The sequence below is a fragment of the Monodon monoceros genome, unplaced genomic scaffold (assembly GCF_005190385.1).
Source record: "Monodon monoceros isolate NGI ecotype Baffin Bay Population unplaced genomic scaffold, NGI_Narwhal_1 Super_Scaffold_1, whole genome shotgun sequence".
NCBI lineage: Eukaryota > Metazoa > Chordata > Mammalia > Artiodactyla > Monodontidae > Monodon > Monodon monoceros.
In genome coordinates this window covers 44,317,989-44,330,679 of record NW_021703765.1, presented here as the reverse complement: position 1 = coordinate 44,330,679, position 12,691 = coordinate 44,317,989, and the positions used below count along the sequence as shown (strand labels likewise).

At 40.2% G+C, this 12,691-nt stretch overlaps 1 protein-coding gene across 2 annotated transcripts in view; it reads right to left on the bottom strand.

The window, feature by feature from the left end:
* The window catches only part of CDH2 (cadherin 2), a 214,749-nt gene that overhangs the window by 37,585 nt on the left and 164,473 nt on the right, over positions 1 to 12,691 (bottom strand). For both annotated transcript variants that reach the window (XM_029219312.1, XM_029219321.1), the window contains 3 exons: positions 4,850 to 4,987; positions 3,988 to 4,173; positions 1,126 to 1,379 (listed from right to left, as the gene is read on the bottom strand). In XM_029219312.1, coding sequence (XP_029075145.1) covers positions 1,126 to 1,379; positions 3,988 to 4,173; positions 4,850 to 4,987 — 578 coding nt within the window. The remainder of the gene's footprint in view (positions 1 to 1,125; positions 1,380 to 3,987; positions 4,174 to 4,849; positions 4,988 to 12,691) is intronic.

The window sequence follows — 12,691 nt, the reverse complement described above, 5'->3', positions numbered from 1 at the left end:
GGTCTGATTTTAAGCTGTTATCTAGTTCATAGGATAGCAACGGTGCAGAAAAAATAGCTCAGATATATCTTCTAAGTGCGCAGGAGCCCTAATGTATAGGGCTTAAGAGAAATTTCCATAGAAGTTGAATTTTCTATCACAGAACACTCCTAAAACGTTTACCACCTTATCATGGTGGAGATGTGGTCACAGTGGGGAGGACCTGCCCCCGCCCACCAATTCCCATTCCTCCTAGGATCTCCCCACCTGGGCCAAGCCTCAGAACTACACCCTTCAAGGCAAGTCCCATGGTCTGAGCAGATTTATCTGTATCAGCTTAACCTCCTTTTTTATTTGGCGTGGGGGTAAGCTTTTCAAGCTTGGGAAACCAATAGACAAATTGGAAAACATATCCTGTGTTTTGAGAGGTAAAAATCTGCAGGAGTCCAGGATACCTATTCACTAGCTATTTCTCTATCTTGATTCCAATGTATAGAGAAATGAAGAAGATACGCAGTTATTTATCTGTTAGCAACAGTTCCGAAAGAAGTTAAATAAAATATGAGCTAATTTTAAAAATTACCATCACCAGCGATGGATAATAGTCATGTGGAGTATGCTCTGCCAACCATCTACTCCCTCATTAGGAAGGATAAATTAGACTTTGCTGAGGCTGGAAATCTTTACAGATATGTTTTGTAAGTCCTATAACCACTGTACAGGTGAGGGATGAAGATAATTAGCTCTTATATCTTGGTGTTGGCATGAGTTTTCTTTTCTTCCTGATGTGTGGGGAAGAGATAAATGTTATAAGCTTCTGAGACTCCCCTATTTACTCACAGGAGAAACTTTACGTGATGGTTGGCATAAAAGCACAGGCTAAATTATTACTAAAGATTTTAAAAAAGGAAAGAGGACAGGAGAAAAGAGGCTGAAAACTTATTTCTTTAAATAATACATGAGTAGATCCATCTTATATTTCCGACATAATACACTCATGGGTCCACTGAAGAAACTTCATCAAAGAATTGAAAATAATCTCGTAGTAAGGAGTTTGGGTGCTAATGAAAATTTCTCACTCAGATGGCGAATAGATTTTGTGCACAGCATAGAACAGAACGTAAATTACAAAATGGCATTTGATACCTAATATTTTGCTGCATATATCGATCTGGGTCCTGAGCAGTGAACGTTGTTAACATGGTACCGGCGTGAAGACCTTCCTCTTGGCGAATGATCTTAGGATTTGGGGCAAAATAAGGGTTTTCATTCACATCAATAACTGTGACAGACACAGTTGCAGTTGACTGAGGTGGGTGCTGAATACCCTTGGCTAATGGCACTTGATTTTCTGCAGCGACAGTAAGGACATACATCCTATTTGTTTCAAAGTCGATTGGCTGGAAAAATAAAAAAAAATTTTTTTAAAGGAGAAACCATATTTTTGCAGGAAATAAGAATATTTGCGTTCTGCAGTTTATCCTTCTAGCAACTCCATTTCTAAAACATTAGCTTTTCATTCACTGCACCACAGGTTCCTCTCAAATTTCTGGAAAATACGCATTAGCATGGCCATTGACTGAAACATTTATCGTAATTTAACCTACTTATATAAGATATTTATATATCTTGGGCATTTCACAGATTTATGTTCACCAAATAATGCTTATTGCTATTGCACGCTGTATTTATTTAGCTACATCTAACAACTGAGTTATTCTTAAGAACAGCACTGTTGACCAAAAATAAAAAAAATACTAAATAATCTGGGATCAAGTGAGAACATGATGGTGTAGATTGTACTCTCAAACATTGGTACAAAGACCACTCCTCATCTGGGAAAGCTTTTACCAGTCTGTGATGAAGTGGACAAAACAAAAACTAGAAAATGTTTTTTTTTTTCCTCATAAAGCTAAACTTACTCTATTTAAAAGTATCATTCATAATTTGAAGTATACATTTTAGAGTACACACACATATACACCTTAAATAAACAGTAGTGTTTGTAGGTAGAAGGACTTTTATTTTTTCCTTAGTTAGCAAACTAAAAACTTTATTTTTTCTGGCTGTTTTCCAAAATAATTTTGGGGATTTTACTGGTCTGTACAAATCCCAAATCTAAGAATGCCACTCTAGATAAAGGCAATGAGCAAATAACCTTAATGTAAATATTAACTTCCAGAGTTCCACTGAATCCCATTGTCAATAGAAAAGTTACCAGGAGTCAAGGGACCAGACTGGACTTTCCCTCTTAATTTCCCTGATCATCTTCTAGCTGAGGTGCAGGTAAGCATTACTGTGCATAACAGTATGAAAAAAAGAGCTTGGAGAGCTCTCATGCCATCCTGGAGAGTCTAAGAAGGACCAAGGGCAGCAGCTACGAGAAAGCCACGATATTAGCACAGACCACACCAGTTTCTTCACCTAGACCACCTCCTCAACTCTTCAGAGTTTCTTCCCTCTCACTCTACAATCCCCAGTTCAACTTCCCTTTCTGAATTATTTTCAACAAGACGGTAAAGAAGCCAGGAAAGAAGACAATTCTTTTGAGTAAGCGCATTAGCTCCATGAAACATCCCTGACAACATTTACTTTTGCTAAGGCCTTTAATGGGTATTAAGCTTATTTATCCCACAGAACAACATTGAGACTTGGGTACCAGTTATCTCCTCACTGTCTGTGTAAGAGCCTGAGGCTTAAAAAACCTGCCATGTTGTCTCCACTACAAAGGGCGGAGCTGGGATTCGAACACAGAGGGGTGGTGCTGTCACTCACTATGCTGTGTTCAGAGAATTTCCCACTCCCACCTCAAGGGGGAGATTACCATTCTACTCATGCACATATAACATTCTTGGCAACGGAGCCCTTAGTACACCTTTCTCTGTAAGACCAACATTCAGGTTCCCTTACGAATCAAGAATGTTCGGACGCGCGGCAAAGAAGCAGCTCTCTTCCCTGGGTGGCTAAAAAGAGATGATCGCTTCAAAGAGCTCTTGCATCCGTTAGTACCATCTATTTGTTAACCTTGAAGTTAACATCCCTTTTACTTCCGGCGCTCAGCTTTGTTTTATTTTTTTTTTGACAATTAAGGATCAGAAGGACCAATTTCTTAAAGTCTTGAAAATAGCACTTAAAAACAGCAATGTAGGGACTTCCCTGGTGGCACAGTGGTTGACCTCTGCCTGCCAATGCAGGGGACGCGGGCTCGAGCCCTGGTCTGGGAAGATCCCACATGCCGCAGAGCAACTAAGCCCGTGCACCACTACTGAGCCTGTGCTCTAGAGCCCGCGAGCCACAACTGCTGGGGCCAGTGCGCCTGGAGCCCGTGCTCCACGATGGGGGACGCCACCGTAACGAGAAGCCCGCGCGCCATGGCAGGGAGTGGCCCCCGCTCGCTGCAACTGGAGAAAGCCCACGTGCAGCAACAAAGACCCAATGCAGCCAAAATTAAATAAAAAATTTAAAAAATTAAAAAAAAACACAAAAGGAAATGCAAGCTAATGCTTAAAAAAAAAGAAAAAAAACAGCAATGTAAATTCGAAAACTTTTAAGAGCGTAGGTCCTCTCCTTGCCTACACTCACCCTGTATTACATCTGTGATATTTTCTGGTTTGTTCCCTGAGCCAATACTCTAATAGCAACCTGTAGACATAAGAATAGTACGTGTGGGGCATCCTTCTTAATAGCTATCAATTGGCCATCAAAAATCCATGATGTAACATATCACTAACATATCCATGGCACTGACAGCACTGTTGAGGGCTGTCCTGTCTTCACTGTTAAAACTCCCCAATGACTGAAACACAATCATATTCCAGGGATAAAGTGAGACTATCTATGTTGGCCTCGGCATAAGTGAAAAATAACAAACGTGACTCCTCCAAATACATTAACTCAGATTCACAGATGTTCAAAAGAAAAAAGTCCTGAGATTCAATAACAAACTAAGGGGTAGGTGGCGTATATGGGTTGCTGCAGAGTCGCCATCAGAGAGACCATCGCACTTACTTTTACTGCGGTGACTAAGCCATCGTTACTGTTGGGGTCGGTTTGAATGGCAAAGCGCCCGGCGGGGTCCCCGCCGCTGATTCTGTAGATGGCGTTCCAGGCTGGCGTGTGGGGCTGATCCTTGTCTGTCACAGTTAGATTAGCAACTATGATATCTACCCTGTTTTCAGGGACTTCGCCATAGAACTATAAGAAAAGACAAATCTCAGTCAGAGGAGCGACAGGCGCCGCTGCAGGACAGTGTGTCTTGATGACCACACTGCCCTGATTTTACCACCCCATTAAATCTTTATTATCCACACTAAACGAGGAGATTAGTAATGCAGGTAATCACAGCATTTATGTTTGACTTTAAAAATACTATAACTTTTTTTGGCCCTCAAATTTTTTTTTTTAAATTATGTTACAGTTTCATTAATATTAAATTAGCGTCCTTCGGTGAGTATCTGGGTGGGGGGGAGTGGGCAGGAGTAAAGGACTTGTCTGAAGGAAATCATTTTACTCAAGAGATCATAATTATATGCTGACAAAGTAGCATCTATCAGTCACGTGGTTCGTGCACCTGAAGATATTCATGAATATTTTGTTATAACAGCATGAAGTCTTTTTAGGGCATTTCTTCCAGGCAGCATGTTTTAACAACTTTATCAGTGGACTTGGAGAGAACGACAAAACAAATTACTTCGGTGCCTTATTTAAAACCCTGGTGTAAGTGACAGGAAACTTAGGAGTCAGTAGCCATTCTACAATGAGAAGAATGAAGCAAGTTCCAGCTCTGTTTTAACGCATTTATTATTCATGACAAAACTTCTCAGTAATGGACCACAGGCCTAGACTTCTGTGAGTGACAGTCTGTACTTACTGTCATGGCAGTAAACTCTGGAGGATTGTCATTGACATCTGTCACCGTGATGACAGCCGTGGCTGTGTTTGAAAGGCCATATGTGGGATTGCCTTCCATGTCTGTAGCTTGAATTATTAACGTATACTGTTGCACTTTCTAAAAAGACATAAAGATAACAACTTAAATGAAACGAATTCCTCAAGAAGACGTAACAGTTGTTCTGTAAATGGCTCTTGATTACACACGGAAAGCACAGAATTATTCACCCTGATTAACAGGACTCAAAATTTCCCAAGTGGAGTTTACTTTAACTTGTGAAGCACAGGTCTGGTCCTTGTCTAGAGAGATTTAACTATATGTTTTCGCCTCTACTGGCGGAAAGGAAAGCGTGGCAGATGTGTGAAATTCACTGCGAAGCTGAAACTTCCATCTGGTCTCAACCTTTCTTTTTCTTCTGAACTTCACAACTTTGTCATCAAGCATTCAAGTCATGTGGTTTGTATTTACTTTCTCATACGTTAATTTCTACTCGGTTTAGGATACTGAAAACAATAAAGAAACTTGAGAGAGAAGAAAGCATATATAATTCATAAATATATATGCTTTCCTTTTATATATCCTTAAAGATGTTCCTTCTATTATACCAAGGTTGATACCATAATTTTCTCCGAATTTCCATTAGTGTATACTATTTACAACTATAGAGGAGAGAGACATTGCTAAATGAAGTCAAAACCAGAATAAAGGGTTTGTGTCTATATCCTTCATTTTGTAACACAGTAGGCATTTAATAGTTGCATACTCAGTGGACTGCTATTTGGGCATAACACTCATTGGGTCCACAGACCTATAATGAATATGGATACATTTTCATATAGATGGTTAATATCAAATAGGCATCACTGCTTTCAAATTCCAGACGGAAGTTTTTAAAGGGGAGCCATATTCAGCTGTAATGTGTCTAAGAGAAAAATCTTGAGATCGTCTGAAATGTCTACAGCACTAGTTGATGAAGTTCTGTATTAGGAAAACCTAAACAAAACAAATACCCGAAATCATTAGAAATCTCTGTGGAAATTGGCACAGATAAAAAACATAGATCATTGAAACATGTTAAAACATCCTGAACAACAAAACTCGCTTCTTCATACAAAAATAAACAGCCACTGCAACGAGTAGTTTTCTCTAATTCTAAATATAGCCAACATTATGAATGGCCACTCTTGAGGGATTTCTGCAGCTTAGAGAGAACAGACACAAATTGTAGCTTTTGCTTCAGTTGTTAGTGGGAAAGGCAAAAGGCAAAGAAAGGGGTAGGAGGGAAAGTCAAACCTCACACATTCAATTTTTAGTGTCTGTCCACCAAAAAGCCAGTCTCTAGCAGTTATTTCAGTTCCTTTTCCTTTGTCTTCCAAAAAAAACACCCACTTTTTTGATTGGAAAAAAAAAAAGAAACAAAGGAATAGTGTTGGTTGAGCCATTTTAATTTTTCTTAACCCATAACCCCTCACCATAATGCTTACACAGGCTAAAATATTTCTCAATGATTTCCATTCCCAATCAAGAGTGTCATTTCGGCTTAATGCTCTCACAGTTAACAAGAGAATTTTGTAGGGCATTCAATTCAGCCTCCCAGCTGAAAATCATGAAAAATAAAAATTTGTTATGACTTTGAAATGCCATTTTTGTTGGCTGCTATTTGCAGAAACAGATGAACATTCTCAAAAAAGAAAAAAATGGAATTTTTTACAGAAGATAAAAAATGTACATAGGTATTATCTGGAGATATGGTTCTTTGTTAATGTCTACTTTACAGTGATCTTTAGAATTATATAAGCATAATATGTACAATTCTCCACTGAGCTGAAATATTGGGATCAGTAGCTAATGCCTGAAATTTCCTATTGCTTCAAGCAAGTCTTCAGATATCTAAGTTACAAAAGAACATTGTTATTTCTAAAATGCAGTGTTTCTTCGAGTAAAGAAAAATACCAACTTGGTAAATAATAACAATCTCCAATTTTAAGTGCGTGATTGGTAAAAATGCTTTTACATTTAGTAAGGAAGTCATCGCAGTCTATGTTTTAGACAACCAAACTATTTAGAGCTTCTTGCCTAATTTAGTCACTTGGCATCTGGTTCTGAATGACTGACATTTAGATTTCATAAGAATTTGACTTTCCACCCTCATAGTTTCGCATCTGATCAAGGGGGCTTTGCTTAAAAACATTTCCTTGCTTTCTGTTCTAGAAAGGACAAAGTCTCAACCCCTCTGCTTGCTGTCAATCCTTCCATGTCTGTGACTCACCTTTCCCACCAAAGCTCTCACCTTCCATTCACTGACCCCATACCTTGAGCTGTTTGTATTTATCTTCAAATGCCTATCGCATCCCTGCGCCACTGCATTTGGCATTTTCCTCGGCCTGAATCAGTGGTTCTTAACTGGAGCGATTTTGCCCTACATCTCCCCCAGGGGATATTTGTCAATAACCTGAGACATTTCTGGTTGTCACAACTGGGTAGTGCTACTGACGTCTAATGGGTAGAGACCACAGACGCTACTAAACACCTACGATGCACAGGACAGGCTCCCACAACAGAGACTTATCCTGTCCAAAATGTCAACAGAGCCGAGGTTGAGAAACCCTGGCCCAGAATACCCTTCGCCCTTTATCTGAGCCTAGCAAACACGAAGCTTAAAGTCACCTCAGAGATGACTTCTGAAAGTCCTTGAGGAAGAGCTGTTTGCCTACTCAGGACACACCTCTATCACTGTTTCTAGTTTCTGAGGCTGTTATCAGTCCATCTGTCTGTCCTCCCCAGCTACATACACACATGCCCACACCCCTCCCCAGGGTCATCGCTTTGCAGACGTTTATGTCCCTGGCATATAGCGTAATGCCTGACACAGCATAAGCAAGGGACAAATGCTTTTGAATCTGTAGCTGGTGGATGAATGTATGGGAAACCTTGGGCCTTGCGTTATACTATAAAAATCGCTTCAGGCTTGGGAAAAACCATCTCCTTATTTACATGGCTAGCTATCATTTATTCATTAAAACATATATACTGGGAGCGTAAACTAGCTCACTGTTTCCCAAACCGCTAAACTGATTCATATACCATCTTCCCAATTCTACTATATCCTCGTATTTCTACACCGTGAGTCACTTACTATTTATCTTGACGTGAACTCCCTTTTAAAAAACAATTTATTGTAAAAGTACTGTAAATGGAAAAGTAGCATCACTTGCCATAAATATAACTCTAAAACTAAACACAATACAATGCCTGTGCTCGGGCAGTCTCTACTTGATGGAGTAGCATCTAAAAGACTTTTGGTCTCTGGTTTTCCCCAGAGGCTTCCCTACATGTATCAGTTAAAACCATTATACTTGTGTGCCGCACTTTTGAAACTAGAGCCCTGAACTAGAGTGCTCTAAGTGAACGAAGAGGTGAGAACAGTCAGTCATCCATTTGGCACACATTTAATGAGTGTCTACTAGGTGCCAGGCAGTGTAGTGCTTACCTGGACAAAATAATGAACAAAACCAGAGATGGCTTGGCTGCCATTAAGTGAAAGAGACAAATATGAATGGGTCACAGGGCCAAATGTGCAATGCAACCATAGTGAGAGTAGGAAGAAGTGATGGGAGGAAGCTTTCGTAGGGTGCCTTCAACCAGTCCTCCAAACCTGGAGGGAGGAATGAATGCCAGACGCATTTTGGGGGTAGACTGAGAGGAACTTGACGGCTAAATCAATCAGTGGATGGAAGGCAGGGCACAGGAAAGGGAGGTATAGACCATGATCTTGGGAAACTGGGGAGGTGGCACACTGATCACATGAAATAGAAAATTCCTCAGGAAGCACAGATCTAGGGAGATGATAGGTTTGCTTTTGAAAAGATGCATTGAGTTCAAGGATGGACAAGTAAGTAATAATGTCTGAGAACTTGGGAGGGAAGTGCAGGTTCGTGACCCTGTTCAAATTCTTAAATGCAAAGCCCCAGTTCCCTCATCTGTGAAATGGGGCTGACAGTGCTATCTACCTTGTAAGTTTGTGGGCTAAAACATTTTTTTTTGAATGGTTACTGTATACCGGGGCATTGTTCTAAGGGCCTTGATAATAAAAAAAATAACATTTATTGCAAAGGAGCACTAACTATGAGCCACACCATACATTGTGTCTCATTTAGTCCTCAAAATAAACCTATAAGGCAGGTGGACTGTTTTCATCCCCATTTTACAGAGGAGGAAACCAAGGCTTAGGGAGCCAGGGAAGCTTTGCCCATTGACACCGAGTCATAAGCAGCTGAGAAAAGATTTGAATCCAGGTCTCTCTGAGTCCAGAGTCTGTACCATTAATTGTTGCGCTATATGAGTGCCCTCCAAGCAAGTGGGAATATAGGCACGGCCTGAGTGAATCCTGAGTGGGGGAAGGAGGCGGAAAGCCAGATTCCAAGGAGACCAGGAAAAGGGAGGGGTGAGAGGGGAGTATGGGCTGCCCTTCTTAGGAGTCTGCTGTTGACAAGAAGAAAATCGAGTAACTTGAACTTTTCTTCCAGGTTCCTGTTCAAGGTGAAAAGAGGAGCACATGGACCTCAGTGAATACCGGGAGCTGGCAGGCAGGTATGTTGTCCACGTAACACGGTCTCCGTGTATCCGGAGGAACACACGCCACTGTGTGTGCCCTGGGGAGGGGCTGAGGACCCGGCTCTTGGAGAGTGAGCATTAGCCTGCTCTATAGAGAGATGGGACAGAAATCTTCAGGCAGGGGAAACAAAAGACAGAGAAGAATAGAATAAGTTCAGATCTGTACAAGGACTGACATGTGGCTGTATGGGCGGAGGGCATCAGTGGTTCCTTAGCAGGACGTAAGGAATTCTAGGAGCTTGGACAAAAGAAGGCTTTGGGACCAGTGTGCTAGAGGGTCTGGAGCGCCACGTTAAAGAGCTCTGACTTCATGCTGTGGGTTGTGGATTATGAAGGAACCAGTGGGGTTTGTAGGAGGGAACCTGCAGAGGAGGGAAGACCAAGACCACAGGAAACAGGAGAACATTCCTTCAGGAGAGAACACAGAATTGAGGGCACGAGTAGACGTATTATTTGGCGTGGAAAACAGGAAGCATAATTCTTTCTTCATCATGAGAAAAATTATGATGAAGAGTCAAAGTGATGGTGATCGTACACTGGATGCTGGGAATGGATTTACGATGGCAGCAGGGAAAATGAGAGTTAGTATGTATTGGACACTGTCCTGAATGCTTTCTGCCTTGCGTTACGTCATCCTTACAACTGTCCCATGGAGTGGATGTAATGTTATCATCCCCCTTCACAGATGGGGGAGCTGAGGTTTCAGGTTAATACACTGAAGGTCAAATAGCCCGTCACAGGCAAAGCCAGAATGATTCAAACCTAGTGAAGCTGAGGGTAACTCATCAGTAGTCCTGACCGAAAAGGGCAGGAGATGGATGTATAAAAGCTGGAGCAAAGAAGAAAATGCCAGGAATGGGTACCACCAAATCAGGCAACAAGAAGTCAGGTGGATAAACAACAAGGTCCTACTGTATAGTACAGGGAACTATATTCAATATCCTGTAATCAACCATAATGGAAAAGAACATGAAAAAGAATATTTTATAAAACTGATAAAAAGGATATATGTAAAACAGAATCACTCTGCAGTACAGCAGAAATTAACATAACATTGTAAATCAACTATACTTCAATAAAATAAATTTTAAAAAATGTATTTGGAAACCCCCCCCAAAAAAGAAATCAGGTGGAGATTAAAAAATTGAAGACTGGCAAGTATGGTGGGGTACAGCTTTAGGCCTGGAAAAACCCCAAGAATTGGAATTTTTTTTAAACGTGGAGATGAAAGGTAAATAAAAAGCTGAATCTCAGTAAGCATTTCAGTGATTAAGAATCACTTAAAGGTGTCATCCATCCTGGGAGGATGACAATGGAAATGACTCAACATAAAGAAAATTGTGAATTCTAATAGAAATAAAAGCATCTCCAGCCTGCACGGAGGCCCGGAGATGTCAGAATAAGGTACCCCCGGCCTCAGGCAGAATTACCATAAACCATCCAAGATAGATACATTTTCCCCATGTTAAATGACTTTTAGGAAAGGAAGGTTTTCTATAATTTTCCCTAGTAACTCGTTGTTGTGTTTAATAATTTCACTGTTAAGGAGCAATTTCTCATACTGTATCTAACCCGTGATTCACCAGTTTTGAATTCACGTCCACATTCATTTCATTGGGTCGTGGATATTGCTTCCATTCACCGCAAGACATCCTTACCCAAAGTACAGCCTGACTTCCGACTTTCACCCTCTAAACTAAATACAGTCTCTTTGATTTTTAAATACAGTTGGTTTGCTTTGGCAAAACTATCTTTCATTCTCTATGCCTCTTGCTTTTCATAAAACAGTGAGGCTAAATGTGATAGGAATATTACCGTATGAAAACAAGATGAAGCCCCATTTCTGTATCTCACAATGAGAGTGTGAAATGAAAGAGAAATATTAGCTTTGGGAGATGAGCTATACCTACTTAGTATGTGAGCAGCCTGGCACTCAAGAGACAATATTAAAAAATATACCATACTCTCATATAAAATATAGCATTCATGCTGAATTTACTGACATTTAAGAATAGTATTTCATACAGTAATGGAAGAGGTGTAAAGACATACATGTTCCAAATATCACTGAACTAAACGTACTACTGCAAAAACTAAATTTCAACACTCTCTGGTGCAAAACATTCCTAGAGGAAGAATTGTTGACACGTGGGAATTAATAAGCACAATGTAATAGCCATACATCTAACTCCTAAGTAATGTCTCAGCTCAGTTGTGAATTAAGTAATCTTGATTGGCTCATATTACTTTATTAAAGTGTTGCTAGCACTATCTTGCGTATACAATGAATTGCAATAGTAATGTTTTCTTCAATCCAATTCAAGTGGATGCTACTTACTAAGGCAAATAAAGCGCCATAAAAACCAGCTCCTAAAATCCTTGTCAATAATATTTAGCATGGTAGGTCTAATGGTTGGTTCCTTTTTTCACACATAATATGAGGTCTTACCACTACAAAAGCTGGCTCAGCCAGAAATCTACAAGCAAGGATCTCTATGAGTTGGCACCTGGATAATTCACTCACACAGTGATTACCGATGGTCACTAATGACCTTGAGAATCTCTAAGGAAATGGTCAGAACAGAATAGAGAAAGGGTGTAAAAAATTTGTGAGGGCTAGAGTTTTCAGGAAAGGATATAAGCAGGGCTTGAATGGCAGCATGAAGAATTGGAAGGTTCAAGATCAAGAAAAATGGGCAAGACATTCCTGGCAGAAGGAATCACGTGAACAAAACACAGCAGGGTGCCGGAGCATGGAGGGGTCAGGTCTGTCACAGCGAGATGACCCATCTGGAATGGCTGAAATACCTATTCCCTCTCAGCCTGTGATACTACATAATAGTTCAATACTGTCAAGATTTTATGCCTTTGCAACAAAATATTAGGCCAGAAATGTGTTTCTCTGAATTTATAACTTTAAAGGCTTGTCAGCAGAATGAATGCCATTCTTGGTGTTCAAACCTGTTAAATAAGTTAATCTTATTTAAAGTTAAAGGGAAGGAGATCATCTCTTCTGCACTAAATCAGGAGGCCACAAAAATACTCATCATACATGTCATCTGTAGCCTCTTAGCAATACGAACGTTAAAAATTATCCTAAATTTATGTATACTTTATTTGGGCATGATTTTTCACTTAATTCCTCACCAAAACCTTTGAATATGAGGGAAAACAGAAAATGCCAAGAACTGTAAAAATTAGATGCCA